This window comes from Branchiostoma lanceolatum, chromosome 15 (genome assembly GCF_035083965.1).
Source record: "Branchiostoma lanceolatum isolate klBraLanc5 chromosome 15, klBraLanc5.hap2, whole genome shotgun sequence".
Classification (NCBI taxonomy): Eukaryota; Metazoa; Chordata; class Leptocardii; order Amphioxiformes; family Branchiostomatidae; genus Branchiostoma; species Branchiostoma lanceolatum.
The window spans coordinates 2,468,203-2,493,660 of record NC_089736.1 but is presented as its reverse complement, the minus strand read 5'-3'; the positions used below and the strand labels follow the sequence as shown (position 1 = coordinate 2,493,660).

Genomic DNA, 25,458 nt, shown 5'->3' with positions numbered 1-25,458 from the left:
GGATGCAGGTTACGTTCTTCGTGCCTTCCCCTGCCCATGTGCGGTTGGTCTGTATCGAGTCCTCGTCTTTACTTCCGTAGGAGACGGGATCGAACACAGTAGAAACCAGTGTTACGGCATTGTTGTTGTTCTTCTTCGCGGCAAAGGCAGCCAGTCGCAAAGTAGCTTTGCTCCCGGACAGATTGACCCTAGACGTTTCTTTTCCAAACCAGAATCGTTCACACCAGGGTATGATGACGTCTTCCCGTTCCGGGTCTGCACCGTTCATCACAGCCATGATAACAAGCGGAGATCGGTAGGAGTGGTTGATGATTCGGCTGCTGTACCATGGACCACAGTGGTAGACATAACGTGTACCACGTTTCGCGTCTTTTATGTCCATGCTGTATTGCAACCTTGCAAACCCTGATGTGTTATCGTCATGTGTGAAGCATTTTGTTTGAGTCTGGCTGCTAACCGTGATTTGTGTGTAAGACAGGTCAGATATCAACAAGGCTCGCCATTTAATCGTGTGAACACTTCCGAGCCGATTCCCGTTGAGGTTGTATGTTACTGGGTCTTTCGTTGCCCAGCGGAAGTCCTTGGGAAAACCCTTAAAACCATTGTTTCCCATGTCTAATGAGCTCAATTTTGTCAGAGACACAAACGCATTCTTTGGAAGGGTCTCAAGTCGGTTATAGGACAAGACAAGTTGAGTCAGGTTTGTCAACCTCTGGCACCAGTCAGGACGCAGGTGCCTTAAACTGTTGTTTTTGAGGAGCAGGCCTTTTAGCAAGCCCAGTCGTGCAAAACTTTCCGGCTCAATGTCTACAATCTTGTTGTGTGACATAGACAGAACTATAAGTGTATATGGAGACCGCAGGTTGGCGAACCAATCTTTTTTGACATGCGTCAAGTTGTTATAGTCTAGGTACAAAAGCTGCAAACTCAGAAACGCACTAAGACTTCCGGGTTCCAAGTCTGTGATACCCCCTTCTATAAGACTAAGGTAGTTCACTCCCCAGTTATGGAACGAACCAAGCTTCTGCGATGACAAAACTCCAAAGGGAAGACCTCTCACAGCTAACAAGGGGCTCGTCAATGGGTAGAAAACGGCGTCCTGTTGCAAACCAACTGAACGCTCTGTTTGTTCTGTGCATAAGATACAAGACCTTGAAATCAGGGGGCTTTTGAAGTATGTTGGGGGCGTATTGAAGAGAGTGGAGTGCCTATGCCATGGTTTACCATTCGGAACGCAGCGCTGAATGTCTGTTACTTTGCAGCCCGGAAAGGAGGCTTCGACTGAAATTGTAGACATTACCAGGGCGAGAACTATCATCATCTCACGACCGTCTATTTACAAGCATGATAACTGGAAACACTAGGGATGCAAGTTATACCACCTTGGCAAAGAATCCAAATGCTCTGAAATGTTTGAAAAAACAAACAAACAACAATGCTGGTGTACCTGTTTGTTCTGTTGGATGGTGCGGACGATGATATCATCCTAGAATACGATCAGTCGGCGAATAGAATCTCACACTGCTGCCTTCATGGTGAACCAGAGATTGAATGTAAGAGATGAGGCAGCAGCAGACTATTATGTCCCACTCGACGGTGATTGGTGTAACTAGGACTAGTCGTGTTGCTTCAGGGCTTGCCAGATATTGTCTGGTGTCTTTCCTTTGGTTCATGGTCACGGAAATAAGTAGGGCGGAGATTCGCAGACACTGGCAAAATAATACCAGACGGACCATTCAGCTAAAGGGCGAGAACTACGTAGTGCTATCATGTCATGGGCTATTATTCACAAGCATGATAGCATAAAACACTACCTTTACAACCAAGACTGATTGCGGCTGCAGGGTGTTTTGACCATTGCAGCAGCAGAACACAGTGGACTACAAATGAGCGTGTGCAACCTTAAGAAAGAGTCCAGAAGCTCCGAAATATCTAAGTCTGAAACAAACGATGCTGATGTACCTGTTTGTTGTGCGGGATGGCGTGGACGCCTGACATCACCCTAGAACGATGAACAGTGGGCGAATAGAAACACACATTGTCGACTTCGTGGTCCACCAGAGACTGAATAGCATGGGTGCAGTAGCAACAGAGTCTGCTCGCATGTACGACAATGCTCAGCTGCACTGGCCGTGTTTGTGCGGGGCTCGTCAGATATTGTCTGGTGCATTTCGTTGACATGGAGAAGGAGTAATCTTAGATTGACCATACAGCTTACAGTGTAGCATGGACAACAAATCACAACGCGTGGCAGCTACGGACAGGAGAGCTATTCAGATATTGTCTGGTGTCTTTCTTTTGGTTCCTGGTCACGGAAATAAGTAGGGCGGAGATTCGCAGACACCGGCAAAATAATACCAGACGGAACTTTCAGCTAACAATGCAGCGCAGACAACCAATCAATATCGGCGATGTGAGCTATTTAGGCCAAAACCTTTGCAAAAATCCTTGGCTAAAATTGACTTTAATCTAAAGGACAATGTAAAGAATGGTAGTGACTCGTCGGTTTCATGTGAATCAAAAAGGCATTGTTTTTCTGCAAAATGTACAGAGAAATGTATTTGGTAAAAATCAACAGCAAACAATCATAAGCACAAGCAAAGGGTAAGCCTGGGTTTTTTCTATCTGTACTTTATATTAAATTCAGTGACGTATACTTCAGCGACACAGCGTTATCCGGAACCGAATTCCCTCCCAGCTATACTTCCTTTCCTATTTGATGTGATATAATGTTGGCTATATGGACATGAGTGTTTAATACTATTTTAACCGTAACCTTTACTTACCAATTTTACGTCTGGGGCTATCTATCGAATAATCACATGCTACAAACTCCGAAAAGCCTTTAGTTAATGAATATTAACATGCAACATTTCTGTGAATAGTATGCCATGTCGTGCATTGTTGTCCCAGAATATAGACTACAATAATAGCACATGATAGATTTATCATTTCACCATCAAATATGGTACAGCTGTAGTCGACATACCAAACTTACAATTTCATCTGCTACTAACACGTTTTCGACTGATCATTACAGTTACTCTACAAATAGTTACTCAAGCAACTGGATAAAATTTTGAAACAGTCAGACGTTTCAGACAGCATCGGCTTTCTTTCGTCATTGTTGCCTGAGTAACTATTTGTGCTTATCTTATTACCTGGATTTCTAACCTTCATCAACATAACAGTTACTAACATCCGACCCAATTGTGAACACAGCATACTGTTTCTTTCAACAAGTCACATGCCAGGAATGATCTTAACACAATGACCACGCCACGTCAAAAATTAGTCAGCTACATGTTTCAAGAATAGCAGTATGCCATCTTTTTCAACAGGGCTTCATATGTGATAATACAGAATATTCTATTACAACTAACCACAACCATCGTATGAGCGGTACTTGGTTCATGCACAGCTTGGAATTAATACATGGAGTCTGAGGCACGATTTGTTTTGTTTTGTTGTGTACAAAGTTAGCTTATCTAAGCTTTTCCAAAGTTCCCACATATTTTTTCCGATGGGCGACAGACAAGTGTTATTGGCAACTCTGAAATTTCGGACGTACAGTTTTCATCAATATTTATGAAAAACTCTGTACAAGTAGAGTGTTTGAGAATAGATAAAAGACATCGTCTCATTGTTTAAGGCTTTGCGAATCGCCGTCACACTAAAACTCACAGGCAGCTTTGGTATATGTGGCAATTGTCAAGGATGACGTTTCGGGATAAGCTTGATTTTATACATTCATGTATTTTCAGAGGCATTTCTGGATAGTTTGTGTTTTGTAATAGTAGTCTTTTGGTGGTTTGTCAGGAAAATCCTTTGATGCATCTCTGAAGCAAACGAGCAGTTCAAAGCCCTAATGTTCGTCTTTTTGTCCACACCATCCTCCAAAAACGTATGCAACTGTTACGAAAAAGAGTCACCACGCCTCCAGACACTATACCTAAGGAATGTGCTTATTGGGATGAGCTCATGAGGGATAGATGGAAGACTGTACATTTGCAGTGTTGACAACAGGTAAGCTTCAAGACCACATGAACGCACGGATGACGTCCAGGATCCCAAATCCTAAAGTAGAACCATTGCTTCCATTGCAACGATGCCTTACAATGCTTGCATGCTTTTACTACACAAAGGTGTCTGATGGCCTTTTTAAAAGCTGTAATTGCAATTCATTTACAGTTTTAATTCCCAACATGTTTAACCATCCTGAGATTGTTGAGTAATGACAGGATATTATTCACATCACAAAAAGAGCTAGTTTTGTTTCTTTCCTACGCACTTTCTCGTGAAGGTTTAAGGTTTGCAAGAGATGCAATCCATGACATCACGTTTGTGTGGCGTGATGGCCAAACTTAAAGGCAACCAAAGTTAGCAATATTATGGCCGAAAAATGGAAATAAAAGAAATGCTGAAATCTTTATGGTAGTGACATTTACTAACTTTGTTTAGCACATTCGCGTGATAACTTCATATTTTGAGCATTTTAAAACCGCGCAACATTGTGTCATACGATGATCCCCTTAGTTTTGTGAGCCTACACAAACTTTGGCCATGATTTCCCACATGACAACAACGTCGTATTTTTGCATCATGGACGTAGTTATACATTGTGATAGTGTTGTTTGAATTGATTATGTATAGAGATGACTAAATAAATTGATTTTCAAAACCTGGTTTTCGGGCCCTAATATTGCTTGGGTTGCCTTTAAGGTGCCTGTAGACTGATGTAAACAAACAGGGAAGCAGGGCTGATGTCTCCTCCCCTCTTGTCTAGTAGATGGACGTGACGGTAGCCTGAAACAAACAAAAAAATGTGAAGTGATCAAAACTCTGTTATTCCATGAAGAGTCGTGGATGTCAACAGAAACTTCACACCTGCTTACAATGTGATGATGTTTACGAAATTTGTGATTTAAAGTTTTCTAAAACCATCAGAGGATCCAACATTACAACTACAATTCTCGACAGCTGTAGATAAAAATTACGAATCGTTTCGCCTGTAGGTGCTTCACAGATCATGTGACAGTTTCAAACATTGAATGTCTACAGTTAAAAACAAGAGTCTTAGGACCCAAAATCTCCATGAAACTTTTTTTGTATTAAACCAGTTCCCCCCATTCTATATCGCTCAATGGTATGACCCCCGGCCACCTGCAGCTGTCAGGGGCTCAGGTTCCACAGTGACCTACTTTCGCTATCAACAGCTGTTAGAAGTGCCACAATGGCCAACACTGCAGATATAGATTTTCCCATTACTTAGGCAAATTAAGTCCAATTTGCATAATTTGCACTTCATTGTATACATCCCTCTCTAAGCTACCTGCCAAGTAAATAACATGAAAATCTGTCGCTCCTTTCTTCAGTTATTCTCCTTTGAAAATATTTACAAACACGCCATTGCAGTTCCAGTGACACATACCAGGGGGCCCAAAATCGACCTTGACCTTTCTCCTCCCAGCACCTACCCACATACCAAATATCATTTCAATCCATCCACACGTTCTTCAGTTATGCTGATTTTAAGCTTCCGGTGACACATACATACAAACACGGTGACACAAACATACACACACGCGCACACACATGCAAACACAATAACTTCGCATGATTTGAACTTCAGTGTGTACATCTCCGTCCAACCTACCAGCGTACCAAATAACATGAAAATCTGTTGTTCCTCTCTTCAGTTAAACCCCTTTAGAACATTTTTACAAATAGGCCATTGCAGTTCCAGGGACACAAACCAGGGGGCCCAAAATCGACCTTGACCATTCTCCTCCCAGCGCATACCCACATACCAAATATCACTACAATCCATCTACACGTTCTACAGTTATGCTGACTTTAAGCATACGACGACACCCATGCAAACGATTTACCTCCTTACTTATGCAAATTCGGTCTCATCTGCATAGTTTGCACTTAAGTGTGTACAACTTGGTCTAACCTACCTGTGTACCAAAGAACATGACGATCTGTCCATCCACTCTTCAGTTCTTCTACATTTAAGATTTTATCAAATACGCCATTGCAGTTCCAGTCACACATGCTAGGAGGCCCAAAATCGACCTTGACCTTCCTCCACCTAACACCCACCCACATACCAAAAATCATTTCAATCCATGTACAGGTTTTACAGTTATGGTGACTTTAAGCGACCGGTGACACAAACATACACACAAACACCAAACGCAAGCAAAACAGTACTCCATGAAAAAGCCTTTTTTCATGGAGATAAAAAAACACCTGCCGATGAAATAATATGTACACTGGAGCTACGATACAAGCTGCAAGCTTTGTCTTAAGCTGTCTTATGAGGACGCTCCTGCTGTGCTTGGTGGCAACGGGTTCCACAAGCCACGGTGTATGTCTGCTTACCCTGTTGTATAGAGTCCACGGGTAACGCGAACTGTCCCAGCATGTCGCTGGCCGTCATACTGTCGTGATCCTTCACCTCAAATCGCAGCATGGCCAGCTCAGGCAGGGCCAGTGGGAACGTCATGGCCACGTTCCACACCGCATGGAACCCTGCAGGGGGGCGTCAAAGAAAGAAGTACATGTACTAACCAAATCCATTTTTAAAGGTAAGTTCTGGAATCGTAACCATATGATTACCATAAGGAATCAACTTTGCTGGTGAATGATAATTGTCTGTGTATGTATAGCCGGTTGTATATTAACCACCCTTCGGCGTAACTCCCCAGCTTCGCAGGCACACGGCATCTTGTTGCATTACAGTGAACGACCTAACATTTGCACATCTAGCTATATTGTGAGGACGTACCTATTGTAAAGTATGGTAATTGCTGCCTAGTTCCACTGTTCTAGTCCAAGGAAAAAGGGAAATTTTTGAACACCTTAATCATGGAACATTGGTACTTGAAGGTATGACTGTGTCTTTGTCTTTTTTGAGCTGGTATTAGATACTTGAAAGCCGAAATCAAGTTGTGTGGCCCAAACTCAATACGCACCGCTGTTCTTTTTCCACTCGGTCCTCTGCTCGGCGCAGTCGGCAGGAATGCCGCAGATCTGCACCTTGACGTACGGGTCCGCTGAGCTGGTGCTCTTCTCGGACGGACTGGGCAGCTGGAAGCTACTGATCACCTGCGATGAAGATAAAATGTAGAGTTTATGGAATGAAAAAGACTCTTTTTACAAAACCAAGAGATTTATTCAACCGACGTTTCGGTGACCACCTGTCACCTTCTTCAAGGCAATTCTGACTGGTTCACATAGCAATGCAGCACAGGTGTTGCCTTGAAGAAGGTGACAGATGGTCACCGACACGTCGGTTGAATAAATCTCCTGGTTGTGCAAAAGGAGTCTTTTACTCAATGACTTACCAACCTGATGAAACTATTCACGGATGTAGAGGTTATGGGTTCGAATCCCAAACACACATCCAGACATTGTGTCAACGAGAAGAGCTCTTCTTACAAATGTCCTCACTCCACTCAGGTGAGAGTGACGTTCTCTTGAATGGGGTGTAAAGCAGTGTTTGAGGAAAGCCACATGGACAAATCTGATGATCAAATCATTAGATGTAGGTAAAATAAGCCCATTAAAAGTCATTTTCTTTAATGATTTTATAAGTATATCTCCATATGCCTAAATCGCACAAATCTTCATTCTCAACTCACCCTGACAGTCAGGTTCTTTCTGTACTTAGCAGGGATCTTCCCTGAAGTGTCAATCTTCAAGTAATCTGGACAAAAACAAAAATGGTTCATATAACAGGCCGACAATACAGTAAACCAAGATATGACAAAGCAAAACAGATGTCTGTCCTCTTGGTAGCAACCTCTGAAAACACACAGACACACACACACACACACACACACACACACGCACACACACACACACACACACAAACACACGCACACACACACACACACACACACACAAACACACACACACACATGCGCGCACACATACATGCATAAACATATACACACACAGAAACACCCATTTCTTACCTTTCCTGAGGACCTCCGGCTTCAGGATATACCCACAGCCTCCGTTCTGTCGAAACTTGCCTAGATTCAGGTCCATCTGGTCACACGGGGTTTGGTAGTTCATAGCAACTGGAATCATAATATTGCCATGAAGACATTAGGATTTAGGTCCTTCAACAGAATTCCATTATTGTCGTAGTACGGACCTCACCATAAAGCTAGTTAAAAAGGCTCATTTTACTTCAATATAAAGGGGCTGTACCCTCAATGAAAGCTAGCTAGAGTCATGTAGCAGTGTCCAGGATTATAATAATATGAATTGAGAAAGTTTCCAAACAGCCAAAATCCACTCAATGAAAGCTAGCTAGAGTCGTGTAGCAATGTCCAGGATTATAATACAAATTGAGAAAGTGTCCAAACAGCCAAAATCATCCATTCTTCTCCCTGATTACTTAGAAGTCGACACATATTTAGTATCTACATCTGGTACAACATGCAAATGGAACAACAAGGACAAGGTATTACATATTGCAAAGCACCTATACTGGCTCGTTGTACAGATATTTCTCTAGAATGTACAGAGCTGCCAAGGAAACCAGGATTGCATCAAGCAGGCTGAAAGAGTGAGAGAAACACTTCCATAACTGGAACTGCTGTCTAGATCGTCTACTAAGATGACAAAGGCCGAAGAGAGACATCATAAATCAGCTTTAAAAAAAGGTAAAGCAGCCATCCTCGATTGAGGTGAAGCATGGTACCTTTTCAAGTGGCTAGTGGTCGTGCAATGCGGCATCTCTACGGCTCACCGTTTCATAAAAAAGACAAAAGTACCTATTTGGCATCCGGCAGACCAGAAGACGTGCGGGTCCATGTTGCTGGAGTCCACCCTGCCGCCGGCCGGGTAGATCTTGACCAGCTGCCGCTTGGTGTGGTTGATGAAGTCTGCGGCCTGGCGCTTCACCAGGTCCATGGCCTTGTTCTCGGTAATGGAGGACATGTTGCAGGCCATGTCTGTAAAAGTAGTAGTTAAGTAATTTATTGAGATACCCTTTAGCCCCCAAGGGGATAGTCTTCTAGGGTTCGTATATTCATACATACATACATATATACATACATACATACATACATACATACATACATACACAGTGGTACACAGATGAAAACAATTCCAAGGCCAAAATACATACAAATCACACATCAACAGTCTAAGCACAAATGCTTTAAGTACAATCCTCTAGAGTCATTCATTTAATCGGGACTTAATTTCATTATATAAGAGGAGAAAGAGGTTTTCTGGGTTTTGAATTCGTGGCTGAAGAAACTTTTCAATGGAAACGTATATTCGCGATGTCATGATTTAACGAGGACACTTGTAATTCTGCAGACAGTTCAAGTTTTACAATACTGATTTTCACCGAAACTTGATTTCACTGTAAGAGTGGAAATGAGGTTTTCGAAGCGTGTGAGCCAAACTAGAGTCTTTTATTGTTGGAGATTACAAATTGCATCTTTCTAAATCCAACGTGACCAGAGTTATCAAATACGCTATTAGAATACTAGTATCATTTTTCCAGACGATGTGACGTACCTTTCTCCTGTGAGTGCTGGAAGCTGTGGAAATGTTTCGCCTGGCTGACGTTGACAAGATCCGACAACTCCTTGGCCAACTTGATCTTTTTCTTCTGTAACAGTGACACATAAGGCACAATTATACGGGAGCTTTGACAGTATCGTATGTTAAGGATTCTTCAGGACATGTTCTATAGCCACAGCAACCCGCAAAAACTGTATTGAATTTCTTTCATTGATCAGGAATTCCCCATAAAGTTTCTCTTTTTGAACAAAAAGCAATGCTAAAGGACGAATAAATCCTTTAGTATGTCTTAACAGAAATCCGTAATTTTATCCTAAAATTTAAAAAAAAAAAAAAAAGGTGATTGTATAGATAATGACAATGTAATCAGTGGTGAAAACATGTACAACATGTACCATTAGTTTATTGTTTCAGTGCAGGTTTGACAGGTGAGAATACCCAGTGCTGAAACAGGAAATATCACAGAGGGTTTGTCAGGTCCAATAAGGATGGATAATTGGAGCAAACACTCAAAGAGGATGTAAAGGTAGCTACTTGTGCCAAGGAGAAAAATAAGAAGGCATGATCTCATAAATGTTACCTTTTTCTCCAGCTCTTTTCTCCTTTTCTCCTGTGTATGTAAGGTAGAGTATTTTCCATCACCACAGCCCAGAGAGGAACCAAACACCAGCGAGCAGAGTGCATGAACATAATGATAGTTATCAACATAATACGATAAATAGTATCTACGTATGCACATTTCATCTGTGCGTTCACCATCGAAGAAGCACAAGCATGCATTAAACTATAGGTAAGCATGGAGAGAGTGCAGCAACTAAAGGTGCCCCTTTCACTTAGCCATCAAAAATTACAAGTGATGGAGAACCCTTTTCACTAGCCTTTCAAAATCACAAGCAATGGAGAAGAAATTGTGAGATTAAAATTCACCTAAATTCATACTGATCATGACAATTCGTGAAAACTTTGGAGAAAGAAGGTTCAACTTTAGATTTTCATATTGGGCAAAAGGAGATAAAGAGAAGAAACTGGAAATTACATTCATATTATAATGAGCAACAGACATCATGCCAAAAGAAGTTATGAATTAACAGACCAGTAAAAAGAGAAACTGAGAAGACTCACGTTTGATTTTTGCGCTTTTTTCTGTCCATTGTATAAAGCATTCCACAGAAAATATGATTTAAAAAAATATTCAATCTAATGACTTAACCAAAAAACAAATACAAAACTGAATGTGTCTCTCAACATATGATTAACAAAATATAAAAAATTTCATTAGTGCCTTTGCTTTATCTAAAGCCATAAATTGTGAACACCATATGTTTTGTATCAGGCACCTTTTCCGCCTGCATGCGAGCCTGCACCTCCGGGTCCTCGATCTCCGCAGCCTCGTCCTCGTCGCTGACCTCATCCTCCAGCACATCAGGCGGGAGCTTCTTGTTCTGAGGGGACACAAGTTTGTCACAACATCAGTCGCAACATCAACAACTTGAAAAGGGATGCTGGACTCAGCAACATCACTGCAGCAGAAATCTACTCATTGATGGAGGACAGGACCGAGTGGAGTAGAAGAAGCCATTGTTCCCCGTGTTGGCATCGTTGATGTCTCCGTTCATGTTCAAGTTCAGTCACAACAAACGTGAAATACTAGACTCTGAACTACATTGAGGGTAGTGAATGAGGTAAAATATCTAAATCCGAGTACACCAGTGTTTTCCTTCTTAATGTATCGATAAACAAGTCTAGTGTCGTAGAGTACATAACATTTAAACGTAACAATTTTTGATACTCTCTTCCAAGTTCACAAGATTTCGAGTCTTTACAAGTAATAATATAAAAACCTTGATGATGATTTTCCCCCTGAGACTGTCGGGTGAAGGCAGCACGGTGGGGTCGGGTGTGTCGGAGTCGGTGCAGATCTGGCTGCCGAGGATCCGCCGCATGTGCGCCGACATGGTCCGCTGCTGCTCCACGCTGCAGTGGTTCTCCAGCGACAGGAACACTGGGTAGCTAGAACACAAAAAATATGCACAATTCCTTTTTGTTTTATGAAACAAAAGTTTGTTTCATTCACAGCCTCATCCAGCAAATTTACACTGCTTTGTCACGTTGGTACAGATCAAGAAGGTACTGTGAGCACTACCATTACAATACGCAAATGAGACAATGTGACGAAAGTAAACTGACAGAAATATGCACATGTACTTGTATACAGAGCCAGCATTTTTTATGTGTATTGAGGGAAGGTCAATCGCTATAGACAGATGATAAGTGACAAAGACATAGAATGGGGTAGAAATGTGGTTGTCGTATCATAAACATAGTGGATATTCGAAACCTATCAGCAGTAGATTATTTTTGTCGTTCATGGTTTGATAAAGTCAAATCACCATCCGTACAATTTACTACAAACGTGTACTATTCACTCTAACACCCTACAAGACATGTACATGTAGCTGTACTCACGGTGACGCCTTGAAGGCGTAGTCATTGATGGCCTCGATCACCTCCTTAAACAGCACCTTAGAGGTGAGGGTGTGGCCGTGGTAGATGACAGGCTCGCCGCCTTCCCCGTCCCAACAGTCCAACTCCAGAAAACGCGATCCCTGCAACAATAAGGTTTAGTACATGCATGCCATTCACATTAAACAATTTTGAAGTCACAGTAAACAATTTTGCAGCAAGGAATCTGAGGAATGAGTCTCTAGATAGAAAAGCGTATATTGGACTACTGTTAACCGGCTGAATACGAAAGATTGTGAAAATTATGGTCTAAAACTAGTAAAAGCTAAAAGAAATAAGAGTCTAGTTGCAAAACAAGGACATATCTTTCTTTTCTTTAGTGATCTATATTTTGGGGCCTCAAGAAGGTTCTCTTCTTAAACGACCTTAGTGTGGTGTAGTTTGTGTGTACTCTATGTGAAGTATCTATAATCAGCCTACGCTGCCTTGAGTACCTCTGTAATGTCTTGTGTACCATATTTTACCAATAAATAAACAAGTAAATCCCACCTTCTGCAGGGCCCTGATGTAGCCCTCCTTGCTGCTGGGGCCTCTCAGCTGGTCCTCCAGAAGGTACGTATTGTGAGAAGACGCGATGAAGTAGTGACTGAGCGGCTGGGTCATGTCCTGGTACTCCTGGTCGTGCGCGTGGTTATAGATGTCGCCGTCTTTCGACTCTAAATACAGGGTGAAGCCTGCAGGACAAGCAATATGTTAGAAATGTGTAGTGAACGATAGAGACATTTCTGAAAAAGTTATGATAAACATAAAAGATTAAAAACGATAATTTGAAAATGAAAAACAAACACTTTGACTGAAATACGTAGTAATCAGTTATTGAGTTAAAGTAAATAAACACAGAAAAAGAAAAGGCTTATGTCAATTTAATGGTATTATATGGTACTGCCCTCAGGCAATTACATGCAGCTATTTTCGAGATATCTGTGTTGTAGCTGACTGGTAAACTTGTAGCTGAGCGTCTTCAGATCACTTTTTGTGTGTTATTATTGTAATTGTATCACTGGTAACCAACTGTAATATGTAATACTTCATTACTTCTTGCAGCGACAATGCCATACCATGATATAGAGACCATACCTTGCAAACTTAGACAGTCGTTGGCCTTCACATCGCCGATCTGTTCATAAGTGTTGATGATCCTCTTGCATGTTTCCGCATCTGCCTGAACCTTTATAAGAGAGAATACATTTGAGATTCATATGGGAAATTTCTACTCATACATACTTGCTATAGTTTTACAGTAACTTTAACAGATAACCAATACATGGTAAACATTGTTACCTGCCTGCAACACATTCCTAAATGCAGTTGTGGTCTTTGCTGTGTACCAAACAACAAATATGCTAAACTGACGTGCTACCATCAACAAGAACTAAGGAATGTTTCAATTGTCTCCTTCAGATGTAAATCTTTAATTTCCACAGAAAGACTAGCCTGGGTGCCATCCTATTTCTACCGGGGCTCCTACATTCGCTACCCTAATTAGGAGCCCCGGTAGAAATAGGATGGCACCCAGGCTACAGAAAGACTGCAGTATGTAAGGGATGACATATGTTTGAGTTACCTTTTGCTCCTGCGTAAGAAACCTGTGCAAGTCCTGAATCGTCATGGTACCCTGAGCTGAGGAAACCCTGAAGGTGAAATAATACATGATTGTATGTTATTTTAGGACCTACCTTGTTCATCTCCATTCTGCATATTTAACTTGGTATAGCTAGTAGTCGCCTTTTATGTCAATCCTCCCAGAGATGAATAAAGTCCAAACGTTATGTAGTTAGTAAAAGTCTATGCTAAATTGTAAAATTAGTGCAAAATTGAAGAGCGATTTCGGATCAAACATAACAGTTACTGGGATTCTGAGTTGACAATACTGAAATATATAATCAGTTATATTCCTTTACCGTGTTGGCATAAATGTGGTTGTCTGGTATATCTGATAATCTTCTTTATCATTCTGAACATTTTGTACAGTATGGGTGCTTCCCCGTGATTGTGTAGACAGGATTACCTATTGAACAGATCCTCAACCTCCTGACGGAAGGTTAGCTGCCTGTAGAGCTGCCCGAACTCCTCCAGATCAAGGTCACCATTTCCGTTTTGATCCACTTCCTGTAGGTCATCGGAAAACAATGCATTAGCTCAAAACGATGAGTAATAGAACATTTACATTCCTGTACTTTGTCAAAGTGAAAGCATTTGTAACAACATTAAAACTGCAAACGTTCTTAAAAGAGAAGCAGGTTGCAGGTTATTAAAACATTTTGAAAAGTCTTCTAGTGGTCTCACACAGGAAGTGTAGTCAGATTAATACATATAGTTTCTTTCGCAAAGCCAATGAGGTGAGATGCTCAGATAGACTCCTAATATGATGATATAGGCGACAATTATCATCATATACCAGAAGCTCTAGTCTAGATAATGGAATGAAAGTTACCTCCTTAATGAAACTGATTGTATCTAGTAGCAATAATTAGTCTTTGATACGTTCCCTCACCGTTACCACAGAAGAAGGTACAGAAGAAGGTCCGGCACCCGTTTCATATGTTCTGTATGGCTTTACTTCCATATTACTACCCTGTACCAACTTAGAAAGAAAAGGTGTACACAGTAACCAGGTTTCAAAGAAAACCTGTTTCTGAGTACACAAATAGGGAAACGGAAACTAACCTACTCATACATTATAAGCACCGTATCTACTATACAACAGTGTAGTAGATATGATGCTTATTACAAACATCAATGAGCAATACCCAACGCTTATAAACCTCCTGCAAACTTCTAACAAACCTCGTTCTTTTCAGATTAAAATGACAATCACGAGAAATGAAATAAAGAAAATATGTCAAAACCAATGTTTTGATTTTGCGAGTGCCCACATTTGTGTCACATCTCTTAAAAAGTGTTATGAAAAAATATGCATCATCTAGAAGATCATGCGGCGCTTCAGACAAGGCAAGTGTAACTGTCATACACTTTGAGAAGAAGCCACAACTGGTAAAAGAGAGAATAAAGTACAGTATGACCAGTACAGTATCCCTTTCCAGATAAGAAAGAAAAGTTGTTGTGTCCATACCTGGAACCTCTCCTTAATGTGAGAACTGCTGATCGGCACGTTCATCCTCTTCAGCAGGCCGGTCGCCTCCTTCAGGTCCAGCCGCTCATTCTGGTTCTTGTCGGCGGCGTGAAAGAACTCTGAGATCCATCTGTATAAAACATCATGGATAAAGCCACATCAACCTTCTCTCTGCTGCCTAACTCAGTAACCTATGGGGAATGGGGTGCCAAACAGCTACTTAAGTGTGCTTAAAATTAAGTGTATGGGTCAATACAGAAGCCATATGTATGTTCACTTATGGTTGACAGTAAATGGGCAGCACAGAAAGCAAGTATCGGCAAGCTATCGACCTATTTTTAGTTTAGATTCTCACAAAAGATTGATTGATATTGAACCACAGTTACTATACTGAACACTGAAGGAGATTGCTTTGTGAAGGAGCGAAAACCAACATTCACATCAAAGCAAATTAAATATCACTCAACTGAGGGGATACAAACAACCAGACACCTGTGACCCACCACTGGAATCACGTGTTCATTATGTAAAGGAGTGTGTCCAGTACTTTAAAAATTATCTTTGGGTGCCTGGAAGCAAGACTAACATGAATAAGATTTACAAGTACTCAGACTAAAGGTTTGGGAAGGCTGCTGAATGTCTGATAGGTCAACCATTATGGTTGGTGGGGTTGGAGGAGATCACCTATCCTCAGCATAAGTAATAAAGATGTAAAAGTGGAAGAATCATTACTGACCTCTCCTTCTTGTTGACGATGGTCTCTCCCGTCCGGGACTGTATGAGGTGCTGGATTCCGCGCACCCAGGTCTGCGCTGTCTCCGGGTTGGTACATATCAGGTCCAGGGTGGGCTGTGGGAAGAGCATACAGGCATCTCCAAGTCAGCTGTATGGTATTCACATGACGTCTCATGGAAATCGCCCAAATCCAAATAGAGTTCAATTTCAATGGAAATGCTAACTTTAATGGCCATTGAACCAATAAAACTTTTTTTGGGTTGACAATGAGTATTCTGCCGTTCATCTCAATGAATAGATAATAACCGATCAGGGCTCCAGGCTTAATCGGTATGGAGATACAAACATTGAAGATACACAATCACATGTATTTCAAATCCAACATGCAAGCTGCTTGTAGCTTTAGGGATTGTAGTCTTTTAGAGGACAAGTAAAGCTGCATTGAGTACCACAAAGAACTTTCGGTCAAGGCAATCCTTGATAATTAGCAAAAGCACCTGGCTAGCTGGTAGGTTTTGGCCACAAGTCAGCCTCATCAATGAAATAAAAAAGAACACAGTGACGAAAATCAACTCACAGTCTGATCTTTGTAGGAGATGCTGAAACAGTTGGATGGCCCAACAGCCTTCTCCCTGTCTACACGCGAGCTCCGTGACGTCAGCGTGCTGAGAAACACCTCCAGGATGTTGGACACATCATCTGTAAGCGATGAACACTTCCTTTAGCCCTTCTGAAGAAGTTCAGAAACACCTTGTCAAGGTTTCACGTTAGATGTAACAGGCGTGAATGCCTTCACGTGTTTGTAAATATGTGTGTGAAAGATAAACCACAATACTAAACAGTAACATTGAGTGTTCACTGACAGCACACAAAATCGGTGTAGACTATGGTACAAACATTTAGTACAAAGTCAAAGAAATCAAAGGACGATCATAAGGTGTTTTGTAAGGTGGTGGTGTTCCTTCCAAAGGCTAAGAAGCACGGCTGAAGGAAGGTCTCGTCAATCTATACCAATGATCGATCGGCCTACCTACACGTCGAAAGCAAATTGGGAAAAATGTTAATATTGTATTCATTTGTCAGAAGTTGCAATATATCACATTATTATTGCAAATCAAACAATTTTAGGAAGTCCTTGTTGCAGATGAGATGAAGGTTCTGATGGCAGTTGGCGATTACTTGAAGGACCAGCTGCTGATTGGTTATTGGCTGACCAACCATCGTCGTTCAAATTGTTGCACCCGCGGTTAAAACGATTTTAGTTAGATACCTGTGATCATCGGTTACAACCAACCAAATTTTGTGAAGGCTTGTGATGGGCACCTGTGTCAAAGCGGTGATGTAAAATGTTATTTGCAGCATGCAGACAGAAATGTTCACTAACAATGCAAAGCTGGGTACGGTTATGGGATTTTGCTTGAAAATTAACTACTCTGTGCTAAATTCCTGCTTTCATGATGATTTTAGTGATAGACTAAGAACCCAACACCACCGAAAAACACCGTTAATGATTCTACCAGAAGTAAAAGACAATGACTATGACTATGACAGGCAACAGAAAGACACACGGTTAATAATGGGCACAGTCAGGGTTAAATGAACAGACAGATGAGTGTTAGTACATGTACAGCACAGCTTTACAATACACGACACACCTCAACCTGGTTAGTAGAGCCACAGGAAAATTGGTCCAGGTAGGTGTCACTCTTTAACTTTTCTGTAAATGCTGGGCCTGAATAGTAGCATTTTCATCCAAAGGCCTGTAATCAAAACTATGTATATGTATTTGCTTGCTTCAATTCAGTATCTCCCTGACCAATTTTCCCGTTACAGCTCTGAGACAAAATACTGAATGCAGTAGAAGCCAAAGAGCAGAGTTTGTAGTTTGTTATTTTACTCAAAAGCGAATGATTTGACAGTCAGTGCAGAATATTCACGTTTTTCACGCTTAGTTAATCGCCAAAGGACTCTCAGTTAGGACATTCAACAATCACGACAAAGTCATTCTACACTTTATTTAGAATATGCTGCAAAATCACACATTTAGGACACACAGACTTGCAATAGATTTTATGGATTCACATCTACATGTACACTCTACCAGAGATTGTTCCCCGCCATAGAAAGCGACAAGGAGCAATGCTCACAACTCAGCAACAAGTTGCTGTCAATGGAGGAATTGCTATTAACCACATTATCCATTTGCTACAATATAAAGAGTGTAAAATGGGAGAATATGTCTCAATAAGAGGCAATGCTACTAAACGTTCGCTAAATGAGCATATTGGTTGGAAGATATTGGGAAACGAGCCAAATTTGTTTTCTTTCACACTTTGGCAAACGATAGGAAGTTTATAGGGGATGCTATCCGTATCCATAAGATCAAATTTGTGTGTCCTGAATTATTCGCTGTGAGTTGATCACGTGATCGAAGGGCTTTCCGTTATTGGTTGAGGCGATGCACAAGTCCTGGAAGGCGTCAGTAAACCTCTACTTACATGCCTGTTCGGCTGGGAGTCGTTTGGTACCTTCAAAAACAAAGTCGGCACATGTCACAACTCTACATAGTCTACGTAATCTTACATCAGTTCACGCAATGGAACTCAATGCGTGAGGCTTTATGTATATTTCACAGTTCGTACTATTTCTTATCATCACCATGCTGATGATAACACATCACAACACGGACACTCCACGTCAACCATGCTGATGATACGTCACGCTTGCCATATTGATGACGTCACGAAGCCATGCGTATGATATGATGTATTGTGCTACATCATACATGCTAACGATTACGTAAGTTACATCGCAGCGTAACATTTACAAGGACGTCACGACAGTCATTGCGATGGTGACGTAAGATATACGTCATCCATGCTGATGATGAAGACAAAATGGTGCGCGCATCCTGTTCATCATGATGCTGATGCCAAGGTGTCAATCATGATGACGTTGCACATGTGTAGGGCTGAAAAGCATCCTTTTGTAGTTGGTACTCTTTTGTAGGTCTCTGAAATGTAGCTCGGGTTTTGTCAATCATATGGCACGAGCAACGAAAGACTAGATTTGTTGTGTACATCAATCTCAAAGGAATGATCATTCTCTGAGATTATTAGTACAATCATTGTAAAAAAAATCAAGAAAGAGAAGTATTTCATGTCAGTATAGATTTTCTGATTTCATAAAAAAAACGATTAGAAAGCTCCAATGGTTGTAAAATTGTTAGTGGTAACAGTTTGCTTCAATGTTCAAGCCCTGTCGTGTTTGTAGTACTTGTGTAAGACCGACGCGCTACTTACACTCGGGCAGGGCGCTGTGTCGGGTCGGGCTGTACACGATGGTTTCCCGGTCCTTCTGCAGACGGTATGAACGTTTGAACTTCTTTTTCCCGGCGCGGAGTTTGGTCATGGTCGTCTCATTCATCATAGCCTGAACGCAGGCTTCACCGTCCATGAGGACTGGAAAGGGAAACAGCATAAGTCATGTGTCAAAAACATAGTTGTTCTAAAGTTGTACTGCTTTTAAACACAGACACATTTACAAATACACCTGTCCTTGGTGCTGAACACTATCAACGCACAAACGCACACATATACACACAAATGCACAAATAAATAGAAATGAAAATAAACCCTACTTACAAGAGGTTGCAATTGACTTTTCTCTTACACATTATCTACGTGTTGAGTACTACTGTTTAGTTATCGAGTAATGTTTTTATTTCGGAATTCCCATTTTGTACCTAAAAACTGCAATCAATAGTAACACCTCACATTGTCATCCATCATAGATCATTGCCTATTCTATTAACGTCCCTCAGCTCTTGGCACCCGAAAAATAAAAACAAGAAAGCCGTAAACTAGCAACGTTATCAATATTTCTGGCCAGTCGCACCTATCGCTTAATCTTATTTTCTTCACGATAGAATAGAAAAGTCTCTGTTTACAATGCCAGCACAGCAGACCTCTTACTGAGGTGACCTGAGATCTTTAAATGGTGATAAGATGACCTTAGATAACCTCAGCAGGTACATTATCAAGAAATGGACATCTTTAAGTTTCGGAAAACTGATTTCAGGTATGGCATCTAACGCTACTTTTGACCCGTTTCATGATAAAAACTGCAAAACGAATGTCAATCATGAACATATTAGTTGATTTTGTAGTAGTTTAATCAAGAGACACACCAAGGTGATGGTGTGTCTCTTTTGTTCAATTGTATTAATTTTCCAATCTTTCCCTGGTGTTTTAGAACCCGAACCGTGTTCGATCTTGCGTAATTCGAACAGAACTCGCGTTCCATGTGACGTCACCTTCCACAAAAAAGACTACGTTTTTTCCCAGGATACCCAAATCAGTGCGCGCACGGAATGTATGATTAATACTAAATCTAGGTGGCCTAATGACTATCGATCATAGTATGAAGAGTGCATTCAGAATTCATTGCACGTCTGTTAATGTTATCCGTACGACCCATTAGTGGTTCCCAGACAGAGTGACTCAAAGTTCACTCAGTTCCGTACCGTTAAATTGAGTTATGCCCGGCAAATTCCCGCTACTTTGTACTTAGATGATTACAGTGTGACGCCGCTGCGCTGGCTTACATGTGATAAGATCACTCGGTTTCCATTATTCGGCGGACTGGGTATCGTACAAATAGACCTGCAGGAAACAAATTTCCAATTTGACTTCTTAAAAAAGCCAAGTTCTTCATACGTCTAATCATATTTCTTATCTATATTCATTTGTTTATTTATTCATTTCATAGGTTTGACTGTGAAATACATTCTTCGTACATCTAGATTAAACCTAGATTCCAAGCTAGACGATTTCGACACTGCGTCCCGGCAGTAATGGACTGTCCCTTGTTGTGGCGTGATTTCTGAGATGTTCCCCTTGGCACGAATCTTTGACTCATGACGTTGACTTTGGGGACGAACATGGGGTTTCTGCGGTGCCACGATTGCTGAATAAAGCCGCCAGGTCTTGTGTCATTGTTGTGTTCCCGCGATATATCATTAATAGCAGGTCCCCCGAAATGTGACCCGGGATTTTATATTCTGCGTCTTTTCTATCTAATGATTCAACATAGAAGTAGTCTTCTTTGGCACACAACCCTACTTTCTCTGCCGACGTTTCGGTAGATACTCAAGATCTACTTCCTACAAGGCGATGTGAAATTCCTCCTTGTCATTTTGTGATGTAATTATCGCAACAAGGATGCATTCTTGAACGTTTGGTTTGATTTATCAACGGGACTATAAAGTGATTGTTGAATTGATTTACCAGGATGACGATACTATCTATATTCGAATCTATTTCATGATGTTGCAAAGAGAAGATAACAATGTCTAGCTAGCATGGATGATTATCGTTATATCTTTCACCCTCTTCCCTGTATCCTTCCTGTGTAAGCTAAACATCGTGACAAGTTCAGGACCCAGCCCCGCGATCATGTCGTGTCTGGAGCGGCCGGAATGCGACAGGAAACGGCCGCAACATGTGGGCTGGGATGATACGACAGAGCGCTATACTCATAACATTACGGAAGATCGTAAAACGCATCTTCTAATCTGTTCAGTTTTGCTAGCGTGTCGAAAAAAATATTCTCCAAGCATAGGGTTTGGTCGGGGTAGTATCGGTAGTAGTGGCCGCGATTTTTAACGTCTGGTGGAGAGAGGGAGACGTTAAAATCACCGCCAGTACTAACCCACCCAAACATCTGCTTGGAGAATACAAAAAAATGTGGCAGTCAGCAAACGCTAGGATTTTACATCCTCTTCCTATAAAAAATTGAAACATTTTGTTCTGTTACTACTAGATCGTAGGCTTTTAACAATTGGTTTCCCAGGCTCCAACCGTTAACTACTAGTACTAATGCTGCATCAAACCAGGGAGGTTGTTGTTAAAGAAAAATGATAAAACCTGGCACTTGTCACAGACGAAAAGGAAATTGTACCGCCGCCCCAAATCTCCTGAGAGAGTCGGTTCACCCTGATCTGTTTATGATCGACTCCACAGAACTCATTATTCATTTATGGTGATTCGTGGAAGGACTGTTCTTAAGATCACTCAGGCGACCTCAGAGGGCCAACTGTGACGCAAATCTTTCTACCTGATCGATTTTCATTGTCACATAATCAATCAATCAATCAATCAATCGATCAATCGATCGATCAATAAAATAAACCTTTTAACGGTCCTTTTTTGGTAAGAATTTGGGCGGGAAGTAAATTGAATTCCTGGAAATCTGAAATTAACAAAATTGAAGTTCTAACAATGTCCAAGGAAACAAAATATGTTAGTGCAAGACAATAGTTTGACACTGAAGCGATGGTAGTATCTTTATGCTTTTAATTAGTATTTTCTATCTATCTGTTCAAGTCTGTTGTTATAAATGATATAATAATACCCTAGCTATATTTCTTTTTCCTGGCCGCGTGCCCAAGTATGTAGACGTCTAAACATTTTGCAATGAGGTTAAATCTCAACCTCCCCGCATTTTATGGGAAATCATCTTATAAATGTATGACTCATAGACGTAGTCTGTTGTTGTTGCCTCAGCTGTTTGGTAATTAATTTTTTCTATTTTCATACATCATTACATGACTGGAGTCACGATCGATTTCAACAGAAGAACGTGTTTATGTAACGATAAGCCTGAATAAGCAGCAGCTACTCCAAATATTTATCCAGACGATATCGGAAAGGCTTTGTACCTTAACCCTTGTTCTCCTGTGAATGTAAACAGATACAGTGGTACAAATCAATACGTGTTTTGAAAATGTGCAAACGCCGTTGAATTTAGATTTGTGCCCAACTAAGCATGTGAAAGGATATATATATATATCTCCTACTTGACATATTCTGGCCCATTGCCCTTCGAAGCCGGAAACGGGGGACTATCCCATTTAAACCTCACGGTAGAACAGCTGAAAGAGCCGCAGCATATATTTTTCCATTCGTGTTTCATTTCATAACGCTGGAAAGATCTAACGAGGAACTCTACTCGTATATGGTTGGAGATTACAGCAGGTGCACAACAGCGGGTATCTTGTTAACCCCTAACACAGCCTCTGTGTTTACAGGTGTTGACCGTACCTTTGGCATAGGGCCTTAGATGCAATATCAATCGTTGCTAAGTTAATTGTACACATTGGATCACAATAGAATCCCATACGCCTCCTACACTTAACTGCGCAACAAACATTCGCGTCACCAACATAACCAACTTAGGGGCGAATCAAAAAGGATGGGGGTAGGGGAGTGTGCCTTTCTTTGGGACGACAATATCATAATGATATAATGTCATATCATATCAAATCGTATTACATAATGTAATTTACGTAATGTAACGGAATTTAGATAGACAGGATGTACCCTTTGGAAAGAAAATGCGGGAAACGGTATAGACCACGGAGGTTTAAACCTAAAATTTGCAAGGACAGTTGCCCCCTCGAGCCATTTTCATTCCCACCCCACGATCACACATGGTTGCTCCCTAAGATATGATTAGAGCCCTTTTGACGCTGTGCAAAAGGCCTTGAACGCGTCTCGCGTCCCTGGAACCAAATGAGCCGTGACCCGTAAAATTAAGGAAATATTTTTAGCATATACTGCATATCATCACATGCTTAGAGCGCCACAGAGGACACACGGCGTAGTGTTAAATTTGCGTTACAAGTATTCCATTCGTATATTTTTTACCATACGCAAAACACACACACACACCTACCTGTCATGCATTTTAACAAGACTGATAGATATAGATATTGCGCAGAGCACCGTTGAAGCGGAAATGATAGTCACAACATACTTCTCACGATTCATGAATACTTCAACATTTAAATCATGGTTCATGACATCAGGGTCTGCGGAATTTACGGAGAAAAATCAGACAACCAGAAAGAAGACACGCGGAGAATTCCACGTAGTAGTGGTAGTAATGTTGGCACGATGCCAGGGCTTGGCGTGGATGGAAACGCTGAATATTTCAGTCGTCTTGTGAGAGATCGTCGTCCAGATAAGAACGTTCAACATGTTTTATTCTGTCGCATATTTTAGTCAGTGTTTAACACAGACAGACACAGACCAGAGTCCAAGTGGATACAATCCTAAACACTCCGGGTCAGCCACCAAACGAGTCTGTAGGGCATTTAGTAGTGCAACACTTAACATCTGCTTACAAACAAATTAAGCCCTCAAAGGGTTGGGCTACTCGCTTACATGGGCGTCTGCTTGTTACCTCAAGTGATCTGGCTTAATTCACGTCGCGGCGCAGTGTTACAACACTTGCAGGCTAGAGTACAGATAATGCCAAGGCGTTTGCAAAAAAATAATTCTTGAGACAACGGCTTGCAAGACAAGCTACTGGGCTTATAATTGTTCTACAAATTATTTATGTACGCTGTTGGAGACACGCCCATATACGTATGGGCCAAACAACAGCACCAGGGCCCTGGGGACTCTATCCGCGCGCTGAGCACGCAAATCAACATTCATATCACACAGACAACAAGCGTAACACAGTAAATATCATGCTTACGTTTCTCATCTACCCTCCCTCGCATCCCTATACGTGAAACAATTGTATACCCCCTCGGTTACGCTGACATACTAGCACAAATACCGGTAGTGGCTAGCGTACTCCCAACCTTAAATAATTTTCCGTTCACGCCTACGCTGCGCGTGCCACCACTTATAACCCTTCTCTAGACTTCCCTGTACATGTTATGCTTCCTATTTTCTTGGATAAAAGCTACGACGCTGTCCTGTAACGGATAAATCCTACTAACGGTATCCCCTATCTTACCTCCCTGTCCCAGCGCCGCCATCCTGTTGTCCGGTCCGGAAAGTAGGCTAAGACAAGACGCGAGGCTGTGTTAGAGTTTTACAGTATACCGTATTATCACAATAAGTAAACATTGCCAACGCAAAGGTAAATATTTTTCTTGCATGCAGAAGCTCTTTATTTGTCTTTCATATTGGAAAATCGGTTGTAGACTGTTCACTGACATCGAAAATTCAGCAGAAATTAAAGATCTTTGGCGGCGTCAGAATAGCCTCTTGCCCGCGGGACCGTTTTCTGTTGCTGGGCGCAATATTGACCTTTTACCTCGGTCGGGTTTTGAACGCACCACACTTCCCATGGGCGATACCAAAGTGCTGTGGTGGGTGTGTCCTGCGAAATTTGAGATGATGCCAAAATAAATTTAGTTGTGCTCGACTAAGCATATAATTGTTCAGATCAGCCTACCCGTGGTACTAGCATTACACCATTTCATTGACTGAATTATAGACACCCAAATATGTAACAAACCCTTACTGTGTACCCCTCACAATTTACCTGGTAAATGGTACGTCCCTTTGTTTTTCTTTGGCTATTGAAAAAGCCACTCCCGTGATAACAAAAGGCAGCAGAGACCAAAGACCAACATGACGATGCATGATAATCACTTAGGTTTCCGTTGTCAATATACACATGTACAAGGCATATCAAGTCTTTACACAACAGTGCCATGATTGCAATATTGAAAGGTTCAAAGCTTTACGATGATGCAGCCT

General features: G+C 41.4%; 1 protein-coding gene across 3 annotated transcripts; it reads right to left on the bottom strand.

The window, feature by feature from the left end:
* Positions 1 to 2,506: 2,506 nt before the first annotated feature.
* On the bottom strand, positions 2,507 to 24,803 carry LOC136449308 (1-phosphatidylinositol 4,5-bisphosphate phosphodiesterase delta-1-like). Of its 3 annotated transcripts, XM_066449293.1 has the most exons (21): positions 24,707 to 24,803; positions 19,195 to 19,353; positions 18,391 to 18,420; positions 16,470 to 16,591; positions 15,894 to 16,006; positions 15,158 to 15,287; positions 14,093 to 14,193; positions 13,649 to 13,715; positions 13,162 to 13,252; positions 12,574 to 12,758; positions 12,028 to 12,167; positions 11,403 to 11,571; positions 10,899 to 11,003; positions 10,142 to 10,171; positions 9,556 to 9,649; positions 8,799 to 8,978; positions 7,989 to 8,096; positions 7,653 to 7,717; positions 6,984 to 7,116; positions 6,391 to 6,540; positions 2,507 to 4,806 (listed from the first exon to the last, which is right to left on the bottom strand). In XM_066449293.1, the coding sequence occupies exons 1-21, from the start codon at positions 24,726 to 24,728 to the stop codon at positions 4,718 to 4,720; spliced, it is 2,283 nt and encodes a 760-aa protein (XP_066305390.1). In that variant the 5' UTR covers positions 24,729 to 24,803; the 3' UTR covers positions 2,507 to 4,717. The 3 variants fall into 3 exon arrangements, with proteins under 3 accessions (XP_066305390.1, XP_066305392.1, XP_066305391.1); XM_066449295.1 differs by lacking the exon at positions 10,142 to 10,171; XM_066449294.1 differs by lacking the exon at positions 18,391 to 18,420.
* Positions 24,804 to 25,458: the final 655 nt, after the last annotated feature.